The sequence below is a fragment of the Pseudophryne corroboree genome, chromosome 1, assembly GCF_028390025.1.
Source record: "Pseudophryne corroboree isolate aPseCor3 chromosome 1, aPseCor3.hap2, whole genome shotgun sequence".
In the NCBI taxonomy this organism is placed as follows: Eukaryota; Metazoa; Chordata; class Amphibia; order Anura; family Myobatrachidae; genus Pseudophryne; species Pseudophryne corroboree.
In genome coordinates this window covers 175,541,838-175,564,788 of record NC_086444.1, presented here as the reverse complement: position 1 = coordinate 175,564,788, position 22,951 = coordinate 175,541,838, and the positions used below count along the sequence as shown (strand labels likewise).

The window sequence follows — 22,951 nt, the reverse complement described above, 5'->3', positions numbered from 1 at the left end:
GCATTGCATGTTTAAAACCACTTAACTGACGATGTTTCCTTTCAAAAGCGTTAACATTGTTTTTTCAAATTTATTTTATTTAATAAAGTTGAAAGTATTTTTTTTTAAATATTTAAACATTATATTATGCACATCTGCAGAACGGATCTCATTGTCAAAAAAGTGGGGGACAGGGTGGGACGGCGCAGTTGCATGAAATCTGACCATGCCAGTTAAGTGGTTAAATGTATTTATATTTAAGATGTGTTTGTATTGGAAAAGGTAAAAAATGCACTTCTGTTACTTATCCGGTATTTGATTTTAGAAGACAACTTCTGTAACTATAGGAAATAAGATGCTAATTGGCATTTCCTAGCAGGAGATCTGGTGAATAACATGGTCTTTTGATAGTGGTCCGTGTACTCACTGCAGGTGATGTCCTGGATTTTGCAGTATCGTGTGGAAACGTGTTAATCACGGAAACTTCTGTGTGCATCTATGTACAGTGTCAAGAAAGCTTGGAATCAATGATTTCCTGTAAATATGTTACAGATATATGAAGGGAAGGAGGAAAACCATTTGTTTTCAAAGATTTCCCGTGCAATTTAGGAACTCAAATTTAACATGATTGTTGCATAAACAATATAGAGACTTTGAGTTTGTGTGATAAATATATCAAAGGAGGAGTATAAATGACCAGTTCCTGTGTAATGTGAGCAGTATTGTATCTTGTGACTATATATAAAGGGGCTGTGAGTCCTGAGTGGTGTGTAGAGAAATATCCCCTGAATGTGAGAAGAATGCTGCTGTAAACACCTTGTATGCTATGAATAGTCCTTAGCATCTTTAGTGACGTTCATAGGGGCAAATTTACTAAGGTTGGAGTTTTTTTTCTAGTACTGGTGATGTTCCCCATAGCAACCAGATTCTAACTATTATGTTCTACAAGCAGCTAGATAAATGTTAAGTAGAATCTGATTGGTTGCTGTGAACAACATCAGCAGTTCTAAAAAAAACTCCCACTTTAGTAAATGTAATCCTTAGTCTTAAGACTTTTTGAACAATAAACATCTTGCCTTCAAGACATCTGCTTTATCCTGCAACCAACAGAACTGCACCAAACTCCACTCCGTTCTCTGGCTATTCTTTGTTGAGTCTAGCATCTCCAAGCTGCACCCTCTGCCAGCTAGCACGCAGGGCCTGGTGCATGGAGAGTGAACAGTCAGGATCAGCCGATGCCAATTAGGAGGTGTGGCAGCAGCGTGTTCTAGGGCTGGTGGTAGGACCATGTGATGACCGCAAAATACCCACCAGGTGCGCAGTGGGTGGAGTCAGTAAGCAGGTGGTTACTGACGGTAAGTGGGAATCCCCTTACTGACCCACATCCCATGAAACCCAATGTAAATCAATGATTGCTTTGCTCATCCAGTCACATGTGACTTATGGTTAAAATGATCAGTGACAGGGTCCATATTAAGTATCACATCAGAAGTATGGCCAGTGACCCATATGCCCAAGCACCAAATTTTTAAGGTCCAAATAAATGGATGGGAAAGAGAGTCAGGGAGAAATAGAGCCACAAAGAGGGAAAATACAAGACTTCAGATCAAAATAAAAGCAGGTCATCTGCATATAAAGCAATATTATCAGTTGCTGTCCCCAGAGTGATACTGTGAATATTGGAGCAGGAGTGTATAAGACATGCCAGAGGTTCAATGGCGATGGCAAAAAAAGCAGGAGACGAGAGATATACCTGCCGTGTTCCTTGGCCTAGGGGAAAAGTGAGTTCAGGTAAATTCATTGGTACAGACCCTAGCTGTGAGGGAAGAATACAGGAACTGAATGACCACCTGAATGAGGTGTGTGTGAACATGTACATTTTATAGTTACGACTTCACAAAGAATGAAATTCAGCTGCTGTCATTTTTTTAGGCCAACTTACTGGCTTCTCAACACCATGGAATCTTGTGTATGCATATATACCAGGGGTATTTAACTTGCGGCCCTTCAGCTGTTGTGGAACTACACACCCCAGCATGCTTTACCATAGTTTTGCTATTAGGGCTAAAACTGTGCCAGGGCATCCTATAACTACTGGAGGGCCGTATGTTGAATAGCCATGGTATATAAAATATACCACTTCCAGATATCAGGAATATTGGTTCATCTCTCCTTTAAGACTCTGTCTGTCTGTGACTAAGCATGCAAATGATCCATAGAATTATCTGTTGAGGGGTTAATGTCATCCCTCCAACTAAGATGCAATATTAAAGTACACATTTCATGTATTTTATGACATATACAAACCTTATAGATGCACAACTACAACTGTAGGCAACACAGACATTGTTGTAGTCAACTGAGCAATTAACAAAACTATGAAAACATCAGTGGGCTAAAACAGCTATATTTCAAAGCTTGCACTGCATCATATAACATACAGGATTCATCAGTCCAGTCCATTCAGAAGAAGGGGGTATACCAATCCTAAGAGAGAAATTCCACTGCCTTGCTCCTCCTGTGTTGGACCAATAAAGTGCGTCCAATGTAAAGTAATCCAGCACTGTGTACCATTAAATTCTATATAATGTTTAATGATTGCTTTTCAAACTCACTCAAGAAAATGCAGCCATTCAGTATTGCAGTCAAGGACTAAATGCTCCCGAAGCAGATTCAGATGTCTGTAATTTTCTACTATAAAAGGAGAGTGGAAGCGAGTGACAGCTTTTGTACTAAGAAGAGGAAGAAGAGAGACAGAAAAAAAAAAATACACGTAAATAAGAAATCAAGGTTACCAAGCAATCAGTTATGTAATCACTAGTGACAATTAGACTCAGGCTCTTTTTTTTCTTTTCACTGAGACTCAGAATAAATGGATTGAAATAAAAAAAACATAAAAAACAAACAACTAAAATAACAGAAGAAAAAGGGGGAGGGGGGGGGGGAAGCTCCATTATGATAAAGTTAGACTGTGTTGATTCATACAGTATATCTTTTCTTCTAAATAGAGCACCAGGTTACTATGGTGAAGAGCACACTGAATGCTTTTGAGAGAGAGAGATTTCTAATAAACATTTGTGATCATAAGGACCTTTTATCTACTGAATTAATAAGATGCTTTACCCCAAACCATCTTATTTAGGAATCTAAATGACACTGTACTCATTGAAATTACAATGTGCAGTATAACTTGTTTCATCAGATTATGGTAATTGGATCAGGATTTAATAAAGGGTTGATGATGTACATTGCTATCAGATAACAGAGCTGGGGTGTTTACTCAATATGACATAAAACTTCCATAATGTTTAGTTTTAACTAATATTTACTGCACTGTATGAAATTATTCCTTGACATAAATGCATATTTAAATAAACATACTGAAGGTAGGATTCCTACAGCTATTGCCTAGCTATCGCTATTACACCACAGCTGTCCAGCCTTATACTCCTCGTTCCTCACGTTGCTTATTAATCTGGATACAGGGGCATGTCAGTACAGACTTTAGCCATCTCTGTACCCAATTTAGCATCGCATTTGGCATCAGTACCGTACTTTATAAGTGTGAGCCACTACACACTGCACTATGTAATGTGTACCGGAGGAACATTCCTCCAATATTCTAGCCACATGTAAATACAGACAGGATTTTACTCCCTTCCAGTCCTCAAATTTACTCCTAGTTGCCTCTCATTAGTAAGTATAGATGAGGTAACGTATTTAATGAATATTGTGAGCCCACCTGTATCGAGTTATGATTTAAGGACGGTACAAGGCAAAGCACTGCAGGCATATATCAAAATGCTTGTACACACTGCACTATGTAATGTGTACCGGAGGAACATTCCTCCAATATTCTAGCCACATGTAAATACAGACAGGATTTTACTCCCTTCCAGTCCTCAAATTTACTCCTAGTTGCCTCTCATTAGTAAGTATAGATGAGGTAACGTATTTAATGAATATTGTGAGCCCACCTGTATCGAGTTATGATTTAAGGACGGTACAAGGCAAAGCACTGCAGGCATATATCAAAATGCTTGTAACTATTATTGTTTAAATCATTTGTATTTTCATAGAGCCAATTAAGCAGCGCTGAACAAACAATATATAATAAATCACTCACAGCAGTCCCTGCCCCTGTGGAGCATTCCAAATTCCCAGCCGCACAAATCAGTTATACTGCAAGAAGCCAATAAACCTACCAGTTTGTTTGTGAGCTCTGGGGAGAGAAAATCCACAGAAATAAGGGAAGAACATACAGACTACAACAGCTAGGGCCCTATTGGGAAATGAACCCATAAACCCAGAACTGTAAGGCTGCACAATAACTGTGCCCTTACTGGGTGCCTGGCTATTCTTATTTGATATTGCACAGAGAAAAATGCTATTTACTAATGTGAAACCTGCACACACATGCACATCCTTCCGTACAAGAAGGAAGAGGTTAGTGAGTAATAGGATCCTCAAATCAGGTGCGTTAGGGTGGGATCCCTGTGGAACCTGTGGACTTAGGAGAAATACCGTTATCAACGGTAAGTTCTTACCATAACATATATTTCTCCGGCAGGGTCCACAAGTTATCCAAAGGATAACATTGGTATTTCCCAAAGCAATTTAGTGGTGCGGACGCTCCTGAGTGGACAGGAGAATCCTTTGCCCAAATTCAGCGTCATGAGAGGCAAAGGTATCCATGGCATAATGTCTAATGAATGTGTTAATGGAAGACCATGTGGCTGCCTTACATATCTGTTCTGCTGAAGCACCACGCTGTGCTGCCCATGAAGGACCTACCTTACGAGTAGAGTGAGCAGAGACATTAGCCGGAACAGGGAGATCAGCTTGAGAATATGCTTCTGAAATCGTCATCCGAAGCCACCTTGCCAGTGTTTGCTTATCAGCGGGCCATCCTCTCTTGTGAAATCCGTAGAGAATGAAGAGAGAATCTGTCTTTCTGATGGCACTGGTACGATCCACATAGATCCTTAAGGCACGGACCACGTCCAACGATGCATTTCACGCAGAAAGGCCCGGTACCTGGAAAGCCGGGACTACAATTTCTTCATTAAGGTGGAATTTAGACACCACCTTGGGAAGATACCAAGATCTAGTTCGGAGAACTGCTTTATCTGGATAAAAAAAAATCAGAAATGGAGAACTAGATGACAATGCCCCGAAATCGGACACTCTTCTAGCTGACGCCATGGCCAGTAGAAAGAGAACTTTAGCTGTCAACCATTTAAGATCCACTTTATTAAGTGGTTAAAATTGGGCAACTTGAAGGGCCCTTAGGACTAAACTTAAGTCCCAAGGCATTGTAGGAGGAACAAAAGGAGGTTGAATGCGCAGCATTCCCATGAAAAAAGTACGCACATCCTGTAAAGTTGGCAATTTTCTTTTGGAACCATACAGTCAATGCTGACACTTGCACTCTCATGGAGGCCACCTTGAAACCTTTGTCCATTCCTGCCTGAAGGAATGCTAAGACCCTAGGGTCCATTTTCCGTTCACTGCACCAATTAATATAGGTTTGCCATATTCGGTGATAAATGCGAGCTGAGGAAGGTTTTCTTGCACTGAGCATTGTTTGAATTACCTATTGTGAGAATCCTCTTGACTTCAAGATAGAGGTTCAAGAGCAACGCTGTCAAAGACAGTCGATCCTGATGTCTGTGATAACAGGGACCCTTGCATTAGTAGATCTGGACATTGAGGGAGCAGGAGTGGAGAATCCATCGACATTCTCTGCAGATCTGTGTACCAATGCCTTCTGGGCCAAGCCGGAGCTATTAGTATCACAGCACCCTTTCCTTGCTTTATCTTTCTCACCACCCTGGGTAATAGGGTGATTGGAGGAAACACATAAGCCAGATGAAAGTCCCATCTCACCAACAGGGCATCCACAAAGATCGCTCCGGGATCCTTTGTTCTTGACCCGTATGCGAGAACTTTGTTGTTCTGACGGGACGTCATAAGATCCATCTCTGGCAACCCCCACTTGTCTACTAGAGTCTGGAAGACCTCTGGGTATAGAGCACATTCGCTTGCCTGAATGGCCCGTCGACTGAGAAAATACGCTTCCCAGTTTAGGACTCCCGGTACGAACACTGCGGACAAGGCTGGATGATGAAGTTCTGCCCACTATAGTATATGATTTACCTCCTTCATCGCTTTTCAGCTGTGAATTCCTTTCTGATGGTTGAGGTACGCTACTGCCGTCGCATTGTCCGAGCGGATCTGAACTGGTTTTCGACGAAGAATGTCCTGTGCCTGAATCAGTTCCATGTACAGTGGGGCAAAAAAGTATTTGGACAGCTACCGATTGTGCAAGTTGACCCACTTAAAAAAAAATGTGAGAGGTCTGTAATTTCCATCATAGGTACACTTCAACTGTGAGAGACAGAATCTGAAAAAAAAACAAAAAAAAAAAAAACTAGGAAGAATCTGAAAAAACCCCCCCAAAAATTAGGAAATCACTTTGTATGATTTTTAAACAATTTATTTGTATATTCTTGCGGAAAATAAATATTTGGACAATCAAAAAGTTTAACTCAATACTTTGTAATATAACCTCGGTTGGAAATTACAGAGGTCAAACGTTTCCTGTAGTTCTTAACCAGGTTTGCACACACTGTAGCAGGTATTTTGGCCCACTCTTCCATGCAGATCTTCTCTAGATCTGTCATGTTTTGGGGCTGTCGTCAGGCAACACGGACTTTCAACTACCTCCACAGATTTTCTATTGGGTTGAGGTATGGAGACTGGCTAGGCCACTCCAGGACCTTGAAATGCTTCTTACGGAGCCACTCCTTAGCTGCCCAGGCGGTGTGTTTGGGGTCATTGTCATGCTGGAAGACCCAGCCACGTTCCATCTTCAATGCTCTTACTGAGGGAAGGAGGCTTTTGCCCAAAATCTCACGATACATGGCCCCATTCATCCTCTCCTTGATACGGATCAGTCATCCTGTCCCCTTTGCAGAAAAGCAGCCCCAAAGCATGATGTTTCCACCCCCATGCTTCACAGTGGGTATGGTGTTCTTGGGATGCGATTAATCATTCTTCTCCCTCCAAACACGGCGAGTGGAGTTTATACCAAAAAGTTTTATTTTGCTCTCATCTGAGCACATTACATTCTCCCAATCCTCCTCTGTATCATCCAGATGGTCACTGGCAAACTTTACATGGGCCTGGACATGTACTGGCTTAAGCAGGGGGACCTTTTGGGCGCTGCAGGATTTCAATCCATGACAATGTAGTGTGTTAACTTGTGTGACTGTGGTCCCAGCTCTCTTGAGGTCATTGACCAGGTCCCCCCGTGTAGTTCTGGGCTGATTCCTCACCGTTCTCAAGATCATTGATACCCCACGAGGTGAGATCTTGCATGGAGCCCCAGGTCGAGGGAGATTGTCAGTGATCTTGTATTTCTTCCATTTTTTAATAATTGCGCCAACAGTTGATCTCTTCTCACCAAGCTGCGTGCCAACAGTTGATCTCTTCTCACCAAGCTGCTTGCCTATTGTCGAGTAGCTCATCCCAGCCTTGTGCAGCTCTACAATTTTGTCCCTGGTTCCTTAGACAGCTCTCTGGTCTTGCCCATGGTGGAGAGGTAGCAGTCTGACTGTTTGAGGGTGTGGACAGGTGTCTTTTATACAGATAACCAGTTCAAACAGGTGCCATTAATACAGGTAACGAGTGGAGGATAGAAGAGCTTCTTAAAGAAGTAACAGGTCTGTGAGAGCCAGAAATCTTGCTGCTTGGTAGCGTTTCCAAATATTTATTTTCCACAAGAATATACAATAAGTAAATTGTTTAAAAATCATACAAAGCGATTTCCTGGATTTTTTTTCAGATTCTGTCTCTCACAGTTGAAGTGTACCTATGATGGAAATTACAGACCTCTCTCATCTTTTTAAGTGGGTCAACTTGCACAATCGGTGGCTGTCCAAATACTTTTTTGCCCCACTGTATATGGCGCGAAGTTCCAATATATTTATTGGCAGGCAACCTTCTTCCTTGGTCCATTTTCCCTGGAAACACATCCTTCCCGACAATGCTCCCCAGCCCTGGAGACTGGCATCTGTTGTCAAGAATTTCCCAGTCTGATATCCAAAAGGGTCTCTCCTTGTCCAGATGGCATGTCTGTAGCCACCAGGCTAATGACCTTCTTACTTCTATCGTAAGAACCATAGTCTGTGTTTTTATCGTCTGATGCAACCCATTCCATCTGGCAAGAATCAGATGCTGCAGAGGCCTTGAGTGGAACTGTGCATACTCCACCAAGTCGAATGTTGACACCATCAATCCCATCACATGCATTGCTGCGTGAATGGATACCTTTTGACTGTGTAGCAACTCCTGAATCCTTGACTGAACTTTGGATATCTTGTTCAGAGGTAAAATTACTCTCTAAAGACTTGAATCCAGTACAGCCCCCAAGTGAGTCATCCACTGTGATGGAACCAGAGACAAATTTGCCCAATTTATGAGCCACCCGTGCCTTTGCAGACACGTTATTCTATGTTGCAGAACAGATAGGAGCAATTCCTGCGACTGTGCCAGGATTAAAAGATCGAAGTATGGAAAAATTCTTATCCACTGCTGGCGGAGATAAGCTGCCATTACCACCATAATCTTGGTAAATACTCTGGGGGCTGTGGCTAACCCAAAAGGTAGGGCCTGGAACTGAAAATGCTGTTGGAGGATAGCGAACCTGAGATAGCACTGATGGGACAGTGCTATAGGAACATATAGGTAAGCACCCTGTATATCCAGGGATACCATATAATCCCATGGCCAAAATGATGGAATCTAAACTCTCCATATGAAACCGAGGTACCCAAATGTACTTGTTCAGCACTTTGAGATTGAGAATAGGCCGAAATGACCCATTTGGTTTCTGAACTAGAAACAGGTTGGAGTAAAAACCCTGTCCTCGTTGTGTAGGAGGAACTGGAATGACTACTCCTGACTGAAGCAATTTCTGAACTGCCTCTTGCAAAGCCCTGGCCTTCGTCTCTACCCGAGATGGGCTGGTACAAAAAAACCTAGAGGAGGGTGCTTCTTGAAGGAAAAAGCATAACCTAGAGATACTGCTTCCTGCACCTAGGCATCTGTTGTAGACTGCTGCCAGATCTGTGCAAACTGAAGAAGTCGGCCCGCCACCCTGGGATCCCCCAGGTGGAGGCCCGCACTATCAGGCTGATGGCTTATTATCTGTTTTACCAACCGGTCCTCTGGTAGCCCAATGCTTTTTAGTCTCACCAGACTTGTTGTATTGGGACTGCCTGCCATCACTTTTGCCTTTAGCTTTTCCTTGAAATTGAAAAGGCCGAAAAGCCGGAACTTTAGGTTTGAAATTGTATGTGGAAGGAAACTTTACCTTCTTGGAGTCTGCTTCTGACTCCAAAATATCTGTCAATTCTTTACCAAAAAGAATATCTCCAGAAAAAGGCAAAGATTCCAAAACCTTCTTAGATTCTGAATCAGCTTTCCACGTACTTAGCCAAACTGCTCTGCGAGCAGCTATTGTTGAAGCTGATGCCCTGGAGGCAATAATACCCATATCTAATGCTGCTTCTTCCAAGAACATTGCAGCCTGTTTTATACAGTATGTGCTATATGGGATGTTTGCTCTCTAGATGCTATTGAAAAATCCCCCTCCAATGCATCAGCCCAGGCAGCCACTGCCTTTGCCATCCAAGCTGAAGCCATGGCTGGCCTTATGACTGCCCCAGACAGGGAAAAAATGTTTTTTTTTTAAAAAACCATCCACTCTCCTATCCGTGACATCATTTAATGATGTTGAAGGCAAAGGTAATGTAGATTTTCGCACTAATCGACTATCTACTTTAGGAGCCACCCCCCATTTTAAACAATCCCCAGCTGGAGGAGGATAATTGGAATTCCATTTCTTAGGAATTCTAAACTTCTTATTGGGCGTAGGCCAAGCCTCTTTCATGATTTCCGTCAGCTGAACTGACCCCAGAAACTCAGTCTTAACTGTTTTGGGACGTTTAAACACAGATGCCTTGGTTTTTAACACAGGCTCTGCTGATTCCTCCAATGATAAAATGGCTTTAATTAACTCAGCTATATCCACTGAGCTGAGACCTTCCTCTTTGTATGCCGAAGTAGAATTTAATGAGCTTTCATCTTCCAATGAATATTCATCTGAAACATGTGTAACCTGTGAGGATGAAGATTTACTTACCACTGGCTTATCAGCCTGTTTCTTTTGAAAGGTTGCTGCTGGAAGTTATAAACCGCAGGTGGGAAGCTGCATGTAAGGGTTAATCGTGTAACCTATCCCTGGTACAGGAGTTGCAGGAATTATCCAATCAGCTATACTGGATGAAACCCTGGTGAAAGCTAAAACAATTTGCACACAAACCATCCTGAACCAGATCCAGAGACGTTAACACAGCTTTGCAAGACAAACATGATATGAGTGTTGGTGTTGCTGTGAGTGTATCTTCCTCAACTTTGCCGCTCTTAGACATGACAAATAATCAACACTTCAACAGTGTACTACACAATTTGTGACTGCAATCACTTTAAGCTTTTTAAAGTGACCTACAATCCGACCCTACCCATGCACCAGCATTGAGGATTGGAATAGAAAAAAGTAAATAGTAAAGTCAGCAATCACACTAGCAGTCAGTCACATGTTATACATTAGTATAATAAGCAATATGAGCACATCATCAGCTACAACTACATTTCAAGTATGTAGGAGAACATATTAATGAATCATGTTTAAACAGAACTACTGTATTCAGACACATAGTGAAAGAAACAACAGTAATAGTATACAGACTCGTATGCAATAGGCACTTATCTAACTATTCGTACTCAAAAAGGTAGATATAGACTTAGTGCTGTATTACCCGTACTCATTACAGTGGGATACAGGAAGACTTGCCCCACTTCCAGGACTGATCAATACATTTGCGAACGCTGAGTGGATCCAGACGCTACTAGTGTACACTGCCGCTCCATGAACATATAGTGAACACAGACGCACCCGTCACACAGCCGCCTATGCTGCGACTGGGTCTCCTTCGTGTACAGCGTCTGAGATGGAAGCGAGAAACAGTTCATGGCAGGAGACTCGGAGGAAACCGGGGCGTCCAGGAGAGCGTCTGACTTCCCACTGCTGACATCAACCCTAGGGATCGCGGCCTCATACTATTCCTGGAGCCTATGATCCCTAAGGACTAGCGCTGGTGCAGAGCCGGCCTTAACCAATATGATGCCCTAGGCAAGATTTTAGCTGGTGCCCCCTAGCACCGCCGCTAGTTCTGCAGGAGATGCCTGGCATGAGTCAGCTGGCAGCTCTGCTAACGTCGGGTGCCTTTTGTTTATGAAAATGTATCATATTATTTGCATTACTATGTGGCTAGGATGCACAAGCAGCTTCTGCTGATTAAAATGATATGTTGCATGCCTATATTCTGTGTGCGACTGTGGCTGTATCTGCATACGAATGCTACATTACAGTGATTTCAAGCAATAAACTGCAATGTAGCATTTCGTATGCAGATACAGCCGCAGTCACACACAGAATATAGGCATGCCGCATATCATTTTAATTAGCAGAAGCTGCTGGTGCCCCTAAGCTTACCAAATGCCCTAGGCATTTGCCTAGTTTGCCTATGCCTAAGGCCGGCTCTGCGCTGGTGCACCCGAGGTGGCAGCCGCGTCAGTGACTGTTTGGTAGTCTCCTCCGAAAACCCTGCGGCTGTGTCTGTATTCCCCCTTCTAAGCAGAACCGATGCCTTACCTTCTCCCTGTGCTCCGGCCACAGCCTGGTAACGTCTGCTGGACCTGCTAGTATATCCAACACAGACGCCCGCTGAAACAGCACTGTACTGTACTTGTGGGTATGCGTTGTCGCGACCCGGCGGAGAGTTGTTGGATCGACTCTTTCTAAGGTACGTATAAGACGCTTTTTAGAAAGATCACTCAAGAAAAAATAGTAAGATTATAAAAATAAAATAAAAGCTTAGGGATGCTAAAAAAAACAGCAGCCCTCTGACCATGGTCCGGCTCCTGCCGCACCAAACAAAAACTGATTTGCCTGAGCCAGGGATATACAGTATGGACGGGTCTGTTGCATGCTGGGAGGCCAAAAAGCTTTGACCGATTGGTGCAAATCACTGTCGCTTCATCATATCCCAATGTTATCCTTTGGATAACCTGTGGTCCCTTCCGGAGAAAGAAAACGCTTGACAAAAACATAATGGAGTTCTGTGGGAATGCTTATGAACATGTAGTACATTATACTGCATGGAAGCATTGAAAGGCTTTAAAGAATGTGCTTAAGTACAAGGTATTCTCTATGCTTTAACTAGAGATGTTTTCAGTGCCTGTGTGAATGAGCCAACACTGAGGGGCAGATGTACTAAGCCTTGGAGAGTGATAAAGTGGAGACAGAGTACAAACCAATCAGCTTGTAACTGTCATTTTCCAAACACAGCCTGTAACACAGCACTTAGGAGCTGATTGGCTGGTAGTTTCTCTCTCCACTTTATCACTCTCCAATGCTTAGTACATATGGGCCAAAGACTTTTTATGGGCAATTTACATTACAAACTTTTCCTACTATACAGTACATCTGTTTAACTATACAATTTTATGGGAAATTCAATTCATAACACTGTACTGCCAGCCATAGTGAAGTCCAGCATCATTATCTATTAAGGTGGAAAACCTTTGTTAATTTGGAAAATACTGATTGTTAAGTGACTTTGCCTGCGAAACACTATGAACTGAATTCCCCATTCAATGCCACAGTTATATAAGCCGTGATACACAATTACTTGAAGACAAATAGTAATATCAAGTACTTCTACCTAGTGGAAAATGAGAGAGGCAAAATAACCCTATGGAGAACTCCCATATGGAGAACACAGAAAAATATTTATTGATTTTACGTTTGTTATATTTGTTACGACTAATTAAAATGTTAACAAATACAACAAAAAAAAGGAGATTTATGGTAAGAACTTACCCTTGTTAAATCTCTTTCTGCGAGGTACACTGGGTTCCACAGGGAATAACATCGAGGGTGTAGAGTAGGATCTTGATCCGAGGCACCAACAGGCTAAAAGCTTTGACTGTTCCCAAGATGCTCAGCGCTGCCTCCTCTATAACCCCGCCTCCGTGCACAGGAGCTCAGTTTTGTTAATCAGTCCAATGCAGTAGCAGGTAAAAGAGACGACAACAGTTAGTAGCCACAGACACCACATTCTCACGACGGGAGAAGGTATCAGCGGCTAATGCCATACAGTAGCGGATCTTGCCACGGGCAAGCAGGACTTTTGCCCGAGCGCCGCCTTCCGGAGGGCGCTGCACCATGGCAAGATCCGCTGCTGCTGTGGTGCCCCCCGCTGCCGCAGCCCGCTGTGAAGGGAAACTAGACGCTATGCGTCTAGTTTCCCTTCGTGGGCTGCCCGCTGTGAAGGGAAACTAGACGCCTGGTGAGGACCTTCACTGTAATGATGTGCGGTGCGCGTTGACGTCATCGTGCACCGCTCAGCAAAGGTCCTCTCCACGAAGGGAACTAGACGCTTAGCGTCTGGTTTACCTTCGTGGAGAGGACCTTTGCCGTGCGGTGCGCAATGACATCATTGCGCACCGCACATCCTACAACAGTACAGGGGGCGTAACTGACCATGCCCCCTGTATGAAGCCACGCCCCCTAATGTCGCCCGGGGCGCCAGAAGCCCCGGAACCGGCCCTGATGCCATACCAACCCAAAGAAGGTAAGTGTGTCAGGGCGGGCGCCCTGTGGAATCCAGTGTACCTCGCAGAAAGAGATTCAACAACGGTAAGTTCTTACCATAAATCTCCTTTTCTGCAGCGGGGTACACTGGTATTCCACAGGGAATAGCATCGGGGATGCCCCAAAGCAGTTTCTCATGGGAGGGGACACACTGTAGCAGGCACAAGAACCCGGCGTCCAAAGGAAGCATCCTGGGAGGCGGAAGTATCGAAGGCATAGAACCTTATGAACGTGTCACCTTATGAACCTTATTAGAATCACCATTCTAATCCATCTGGCCAAGGACTGCTTGTTAGAAGGCCAGCCACGTTTGTGAAAACCAAACAGTACAAAGAGAGAATCAGACTTCCTAATGGAGGATGTCCTCTTCACATACTGTAGATACGGAGAGCCGTACCACATCCAAAGACCACTCTTTGGAGGATAAATCCGGAGCGACAAAGGCCGGAACCACAATCTCTTGGTTAAGGTGGAAAGAAGACACCACCATAGGTAGATAACCAGGGCGCGTTCGAAGAACCGCCTGGTCACGGTGAAAAATCAGATAGGGGGACCTACAAGACAAGGCACCCAAATCTGATACCCGTCTAGCAGAGGCAATAGCCAGCAGAAACAAGACCTTGAGGGAAAGCCACTTAAGGTCCGCAGATTCAAGAGGTTCAAACGGAGACTCTTACAAAGCCTCCAGAACCACCGACAAATCCCAAGGAGCCACAGGTGGGACATAGGGAGGTTGAATCCGTAAAATACCCTGAGTGAATGTATGAACATCAGCCAGAGTTGCAACTTTCCTCTGAAATCATACCGACAAGGCAGAAATATGAACCTTGATGGAGGCCAGCCGAAGGCCCAAGTCCAGGTCCTGTTGTAGGAAAAGTTTGGCCGTACTAAACTTGTAAACGTCATGATTGTTAGATACGCACCAAGCAAAGTAAGCATTCCAGACCCTATGGTAACTTCGAGCCGAAGCCGGCTTACGGGCCTTCAAACATAGTGTGAATGACCACCTCAGAAAACCCTTCGGCCCTCAGTATGGAAGCATCAAGAGCCACGCCGTCAAAGCCAGTCGGGCTAAATCCTGATAAACACAAGGGCCCTGAACGAGGAGGTCTGGTCGTTGCGGAAGTAGAAGAGGACGCTCTAGCGAGAGACCCTGTAGGTCTGAGAACCAATGCCGTCTGGGCCACGCTGGAGCTATTAGAAGAATGATTCCTCCTTCCTGCTTGAACTTCCTCACTACTCTGGGCAGGAGTGACACCGGAGGGAACACGTACGGCAGCCAAAAGTTCCATGGAATAGCCAGTGCGTGCACAAATGCTGCTTGAGGATCCCTTGTTCTTGCTCCGAAAACCAGAACCTTGTGATTGTGTCGAGACGACTTCAGGTCTACATGTGGTAGGCCCCACTTGTCCACTAGGAGTGTACTAGGATACTTCTGGATGAAGGCTCCACTCTTTGGCGTGTACGTCCTGATGACTGAGGAAGTCCGCTTCCCAGTTGAGGACCCCCGGATTGAACACTGCCGATATGGCTGGCAGATGGCGTTCCGCCCATTGAAGAATCTTTGACACTTCCAACATTGCTAAGCGGCTTCGAGTGCCGCCTTGATGATTTATGTATGCCACCATGGGGGCGTTGTCTGACTGTACTTGAACAGGCCTGTTCAGTACCAGATGCTGGGCCAGTTTCAGAGCATTGAACACCGCCAGCAATTCCAGAATGTTTATCGGGATGAGAGACTCCTCCCTGGTCCACCGACCCTGAAGAGAGTGTTGCTCCAACACCGCGCCCCAACCCCTCAGACTGGCATCCGTCGTCAGAAGGACCTAGTTGGAGATCCAGAAGTGACGACCCCTGCTCAAACATTGGTCCTGCAGCCACCAGGTCAGTGACAGACGGACCTCCGGAGACAAGGAGATCATTTGAGACCTGATCCGGTGAGGCAGGCCATCCCACTTGGCAAGAATCAGTTTCTGCAGAGGGCGGGAATGAAACTGAGCATACTCCACCATGTCGAAAGCCGACACCATGAGGCCTTGTACTTGCATCGCCGAGTGTATCAACACAGGTGGACGAAAAAGAAAGCAACGTATCTTGTCCTGAAGCTTCAGGACTTTCTCCTGTGACAAAAACAACCGCTGGTTGTGTGTGTCCAACAATGCTCCCAGATGCACCATGCTCTGTGCAGGGGCCAGGGATGATTTCTTCCAGTTGATGAGCCACCCGTGGGCTTGCAGAAACTGGACTGTCAGATCCAAATGACGGAGTAGAACTTCTGGGGAGTTGGCCAGGATCAGCAGGTCGTCCAGATATGGCAGGATCCTGATGCCCCGACAGCGGAGTGAAGCCGTCATAACTGCCAGGACCTTGGTGAAAATTTGCGGAGCTGTGATCAGACCAAACTGTAAGGCCCGGAATTGGTAATGGAGATTGCCAATAGCAAACCGCAGGTATTGCTGATGTGACATGACAATAGGGATATGAAGGAAAGCATCCTGTATATCCAGGGATACAATATAGTCCCCTGGTTCCAAAGCCAGGACAATAGAGAGAAGGTCTCCATACGAAACTTGGAGAGCCTCACAAACTTGTTTAAAGATTTGAGGTCGAGAATGGGCCGGGAGGAATCATTCGGTTTAGGGACTAGGAACAGCGTTGAATAGTACCCCCTGCCCCTCTGAGCCAGAGGCACCGACACTACCAGGAGGGATTGTACCACTAAACAGAGTTGTTGCCTTCACCTGATCCGAAGGGATGTCCCTCAGGCAACAGCAAGGAGGGGGACGTGTCTTGAAGGATATAGCGTATCCGTGAGTGACGACTTACCGTACCCAAGCGTCTGAAGTGGTCTTCAACCATACCTGGGTGAACTGTAGAAGTTGGCCTCCCACCCTGGGATCCCCGAGGGGGAGGCCCGCCCTGTCATGCTGCAGGTTTGTTATATTTGGAAGACGGCTGAAGGGCAGCCCAGGCACGTTTAGGCTTAGGCTTGGTGGTTTTGGAAGTGCAAGACTGTTTCGGGAACGCCTGACCCTTTGCTTTACCCGGAGGGCGAAAAGAACGAAAGGAAGTACTCTTAGCCTTTGGGGCCGAAGTAGTAGTACTAGGTAGACATGCAGTCTTAGCAGACGCCAAGTCAGCGACAATCTTGTTGAGATCCTCACCAAAGAGGATGTTTCCTTTAAACGGGAGCACCTCCAGGGTTTTCTTAGAGTCCAAGTCCACCGACCAGGACAGCAACCAGAGAATACGGCGAGCAAAAATGGATGTCGTAGCAGCCTTGGCCGCCAGAACACCTGCATCTGAAGCTGCTTCTTTAATGTAATGAGATGCCGTGACAATATAAGAGAGACATTGTCTGGCATGTTCAGAAAAATTGGATGGAAATTCAGCCTCTATTTCCTGAGCCCACGCCTCAATAGCTTCTGAGGCCCAAGTAGCCGCAATGGTGGGCCTATGCGCAGCCCCTGAAAGGGTATAGATAGCTTTTAAGCAGCCCTCCACACGCTCCTTGAGAGAAGTGAAGGTAGTGACAGGCAGAGCAGATGACAACACCAGCCGAGCGATTTGCGAATCCACTGGCGGTGGCGTTTCCCAATTTTTACTCAATTCTGCCGCAAGGGGATAGCGGGCCAGCATCTTCTTGTGCGGGGTGAATTTCTTTCCTGGGTTCTCCCAGGATTCCTGACGTATGTCAACTAAGTGGTCAGAATGAGGTAAAACCAATTTAGTAACCTTCTGACATTTAAACCTGTCCGGTTTCTTAGATGTAGTAGCAGGCTCAGGATCATCATCAATCTGAAGAATGAGCCTGATAGCCTCTAATAGATCAGGAACATCCACCTGTGAAACAGATTCCCCATCAGAAACGTCAGGATCAGAGTCTGTGGGGTCAGTATACACGCCATCTTCATCGGAAGAGGTATCTAGAACATCCATGGATTGAGAGGAAGTAACAGCCCGCTTAGAGAACTTCTTAGGTTTAGTCTTAGGCAGGCGAGGGTCAGGAATACGTTTATCCAAAGAGTTATTCAAGTGCTGTAACTGAGTGGACAGAGCATCTGTCCATGGCGGATTAACCGCAGGGACCATATAATGCTGATAAGGCACAGTAGGTCCCATAGGGGGTGCAAGTCTAGTTACCAGCGTAGTCAGTAAATTAGAAAAGGCAGACCAAGGCGGGCCCTGATGTGCCCCCGTTTTTACAAACTGACTAGGGGGTACAGAACCCCCAGAACCTGAACCCTCCGCAGACATGTTATCAAATGTATCTGGGACATCAAAACCGCGCACGGCGGAATCAGCTCCAGACCCATCGCCCCCTGTACCTGACATGATATGAAAGCGTACACCACGGGCGACACAGTACAATATCAGCAGATATAATACCTAACACAAACACCCCGTGCAGTGTGACAGCACAAAGAGGATTTCTGAGGTAAAATGTGACTGAAAAACACAGAGGAAAATACAAAATGCGTATATCCTGTGAAATACCTATATTATCTAATAACCCTGACGCACAGAGCCCCCTCAGGTTACAGAATATAGTGATAGCAGTAGGAGTGAGATACACGGAGTAGAAATCACCCAGCAGCTATATGCACACACAGTCACATGTACAATGCAGGAATTATGACAAACAATAAAACTGCACTGGACTAGCAATACTATTACTGAGTAAAGCTATGTATATAAACAGATATATCAATGCACAGTAAAAACTGGATGAATATCACAGGGTACTTGTACTAAATAACCCTGAAGTATGCACTTGTTCTTAACTAACACTGTCTAAACAACATGTAGAATACTTAAGTGTCCTGTAAATGCACAGCGCTGATGATGCAGGCGGCTTTACAGAGGAGGCATCACCCAGCAGTCCCAGAATCAGCGCAGCTGTGTAATGGTGCCCAAACGCTGACAGGGAGTGAGGGAGACAGAGATGCAGCTCCAGGGCGGGAACATTTACTCTAAATGGCGCCCAGGGGCTGGGGGATGGTCTACAGGCCAGAGCCTTATCCCCTTGCTGGACTTCACCACCGGGTGCTGCGGGCCTTAATAAAATGGATTATAGCCTAATCCGACCTGTGCCCTTGCCCTGGTGGTCTAGTGGGGTCCCCATACTGCCACAGTGTCCATGCCAGCGCGTGCGGCCCGCCTCCTAATGGCCGCGGTGGATCGCGATTTCCAGCGGGTCCTGCCTGGGGGACCCTCTTACCTCCTCCCTGAGTGCAGCCATGCGATCCGGAGAACTTCGGTTAGTGTGTGTGCGCCCTGGGTGAAGAACCGGAGGCTCCGCTGTAAGTACCCGGCAACCAGGGACGCGGGAGTATACAGCGCCGCTGGGGGAGGTGATGGAGCTGCAGCAGGAGATATCAGAATGATATCTATAACTAGAGTGCCTCTGCTGCAACCCTTGAAGTCTTCTATCTTCTTTAAAATAGCTCTTCTTAGGGCTGCTGGAGCAGCTCTGCCTGTTAGCTGCCTGCACTGCAGGCACCAACTTACAAAATAAGCTCCTGTGCACGGAGGCGGGGTTATAGAGGAGGCGGCGCTGAGCATCTTGGGAACAGTCAAAGCTTTTAGCCTGTTGGATGCCTTAGATCAAGATCCTACTCTACACCCCCAATGTTATTCCCTGTGGAATACCAATGTACCCCGCTGCAAAAACAACTACAATAAAACATTAACAATTGATGGAAACACAGTAATAACATACCTACTTACAGTAACCCAGTCAGATGGTACACTGCACAGCAAAGAATTCTTTATTTCGATTAAAAACTAAAAGAAAAATATGTTAAAGGTATTATCTACCATGAGTATAAATCTCTTACCTGGCATCTTCCAATGTACATACTTATCACATCAAGTCTACGCAGATATAATTGGGAGAAGGAAAGATGCAACAGGTAGCATTTGATACGCTGGTAAATGTTGGAATGTGACAACATGCAGCCTGCAGCAGTAATACACGCTATTCTAGTGCAAGTTCAGTCACAGCAATGTATCCTCTGAGGTGCACTGCATTAGTCCCACTGTTAGTTTGTAATTTATAACATTACAAAGAGAAGGCTAGTATTACTCTAGTATACAATTCTTCAGAATAAGAATAAGTATCTATCTGTGTTTACAGTATTTTTGACATGAGATGCCTGGGCTGAAGGGTAACATTATATAAAACTGACGATCAATCAATTAGCCACAATGTGGATATATATATATATATATATAAAACTAGCTGGAGTACCCAGCATTGCCCGGGATTTTAAGAATGTCTGTTTACAAAAATGAATTTAATTATTAAACACACAGTATAAATAACATTGTAGATAGCTGAATACCCGTGCTTTGCTAAGGGATGAGGATGGTAAATTAGAATGATAGTTGTTCGTTAATTTACTTTGGTTGGAGATCTAGTATATAAGCATATCTTGCTTTCCTGACGCACTTTGTGTAGTGGCCAGACCCTTTTTGGTCTGAGAGTTGTATAGTGGGACCCTGGTCTTCCCACTATACAACTCTCAGTCTGTGGCTTCCTGCTGCCTCCATTCCCCTCCTCACATTATGTCAGTGCCCCTGTGAAATTATCAATCTTTTTACAGTTTCTTATATAGCGCAGCACATTATGTATCTCCTGATATACTCTGTGCTGCTGGGGGACCGTGCTACTTCCACTATATAACAATCAGTGTGTGGGTTTGTGCTACCTGCATTCCCCTCCTCACATAATGTCACTGCCCCTGTCACATGCAGCCCTGTCATCGCTGACATATCATGCATGTGCTGATATAGTCTGTGCTGCTGGCCCACCCCTAGGGGTGCTAGTGGTGTGTTACCCCCACACTGTTTGTTCCCAGAGTGTAAGTCATATGTGTAGCAAGTTTGGTGTAAATTGCTCCAGGCATTCCAAAGTTATTCTGTCTGCTGAAATACTCTCTGCTGCTGTCCCACGCCTAGGGGTGTCTAACCCCCATGGACTTTGTTCCCAGATTATAAGTAAGATGTGTACCAAGTTTGGTGTAAAGTGCTCCAGGCCTTCCACAGTTATGCTGTCTGCGGACATACTCTGTGCTGTTGTCCCACCCCTAGGGGTGCCTGACCCCCACAGTGTTTGTTTCCAGAGTGAAAGTCATATGTGTACCAATTTTTGTGTAAACTGCTGCAGGCATTCCAGAGTTATGCTGTCTGCTGAAATACTCAGTGCTGCTGCATCACCCCTAGGGGTGCTAGGGGTGTCTCCCCCCCCCCTCCCACAGTGTTTGTTTCTAGAGTGTAAGGCAGATGTGTACCAATTTTGGAATACATGGGTCCAGCAATTCCGGAGTTATGCTGTCTCCTGATATACTCTGTGCCGCTGTCCCCGACGACGGGGGATTGTCCCCGAAACATAGGATTCCAATAAAGGACATTTTACTTTAAACTCTTCAGCCTGGTGAGTGCCGCTTACATACTGCATCTACAAATAGCTCATATGGCTTAAGAGGGCACCGCAGCAAGCAAAGTTGAATTAACCAATTGAGTGCCGGACAACTGGACTAATATATATATATATATATATATATATATATATATTTATTTATTCACATACATACATACACGCACACACAGTATATACATACTGTATATGGATTGGGTATGGTATGTCTACAGCCACCATGTAGACAGTGGTGCAATGTCGGCACTTTAGAATGTTGTTCTATTGTCCCTGGCAGCCCTCAGCAGCTCCAGCGGGGCTTCTGGGTTAGTGCTATGTTAGCTGTTATGTATTACTGATCCTTTATATGCCATGTAGCGATATATGGGGATATTGTCAAAACGTCGACAATGACCATGTCAACGCGTTGGGTCGATGTATTGTTTCTACTTCTGTATTGTATGTTTCAACAAAGAAATACACTAAAAACTGAATGTATAACCGGATATATACGATGACGTCCTCTGTAAAATCACAAAGACGTACTATGTTTTATTCTGTACTTTTATGAATAAATGTTATTCTATGTAATTGAAAATAAGAATTTACTCACCGGTAATTCTATTTCTCGTAGTCCGTAGTGGATGCTGGGAACTTCGTAAGGACCATGGGGAATAGCGGGCTCCGAAGGAGGCTGGGCACTCTAGAAAGATCTTAGACTACCTGGTGTGCACTGGCTCCTCCCACTATGACCCTCCTCCAAGCCTCAGTTAGGATACTGTGCCCGGACGAGCGTACACAATAAGGAAGGATTTTGAATCCCGGGTAAGACTCATACCAGCCACACCAATCACACCGTACAACTCGTGATATGAAACCCAGTTAACAGTATGAAACAACAGAGCCTCTCAACAGATGGCTCAACAATAACCCGATTTAGTTAACAGTAACTATGTACAAGTATTGCAGATAAACCGCACTTGGGATGGGCGCCCAGCATCCACTACGGACTACGAGAAATAGAATTACCGGTGAGTAAATTCTTATTTTCTCTGACGTCCTAGTGGATGCTGTGAACTCCGTAAGGACCATGGGGATTATACCAAAGCTCCCAAACGGGCGGGAGAGTGCGGATGACTCTGCAACACCGAATGAGAGAACTCCAGGTCCTCCTCAGCCAGGGTATCAAATTTATAGAATTTTGCAAATGTGTTTGCCCCTGACCAAGTAGCAGCTCGGCAAAGTTGTAAAGCCGAGACCCCTCGGGCAGCCGCCCAAGATGAGCCCACCTTCCTTGTGGAATGGGCATTGACAGATTTTGGCTGTGGCAGGCCTGCCACAGAATGTGCAAGCTGAATTGTATTACAAATCCAACGAGCAATAGTCTGCTTAGAAGCAGGAGCACCCAGCTTGTTGGGTGCATATAGGATAAACAGCGAGTCAGATTTTCTGACTCCAGCCGTTCTGGAAACATATATTTTCAGTGCCCTGACAACGTCTAGCAACTTGGAGTCCTCCAAGTCCCTAGTAGCCGCAGGCACCACAATAGGCTGGTTCAGGTGAAACGCTGACACCACCTTTGGGAGAAACTGGGGACGAGTCCTCAATTCTGCCCTATCCATATGGAAAATCAGATAAGGGCTTTTACAGGACAAAGCCGCCAATTCTGATACTCGCCTGGCAGAAGCCAAGGCCAATAACATAACCACCTTCCACGTGAGATATTTCAGATCCACGGTTTTTAGTGGTTCAAACCAATGTGATTT

The 22,951-nt window shown here is 45.0% G+C and overlaps 1 protein-coding gene across 3 annotated transcripts in view; it reads right to left on the bottom strand.

The window, feature by feature from the left end:
- MSH3 (mutS homolog 3) overlaps positions 1-22,951 on the bottom strand; it is a 534,775-nt gene that overhangs the window by 117,277 nt on the left and 394,547 nt on the right. For 2 of the 3 annotated variants that reach the window (XM_063963914.1, XM_063963916.1), the window contains exons 16-17: positions 19,488-19,552; positions 2,595-2,711 (exon numbers count right to left, since the gene is read on the bottom strand). In XM_063963914.1, coding sequence (XP_063819984.1) covers positions 2,595-2,711; positions 19,488-19,552 — 182 coding nt within the window. The remainder of the gene's footprint in view (positions 1-2,594; positions 2,712-19,487; positions 19,553-22,951) is intronic. The other variant, XM_063963915.1, reaches the window with a different exon arrangement.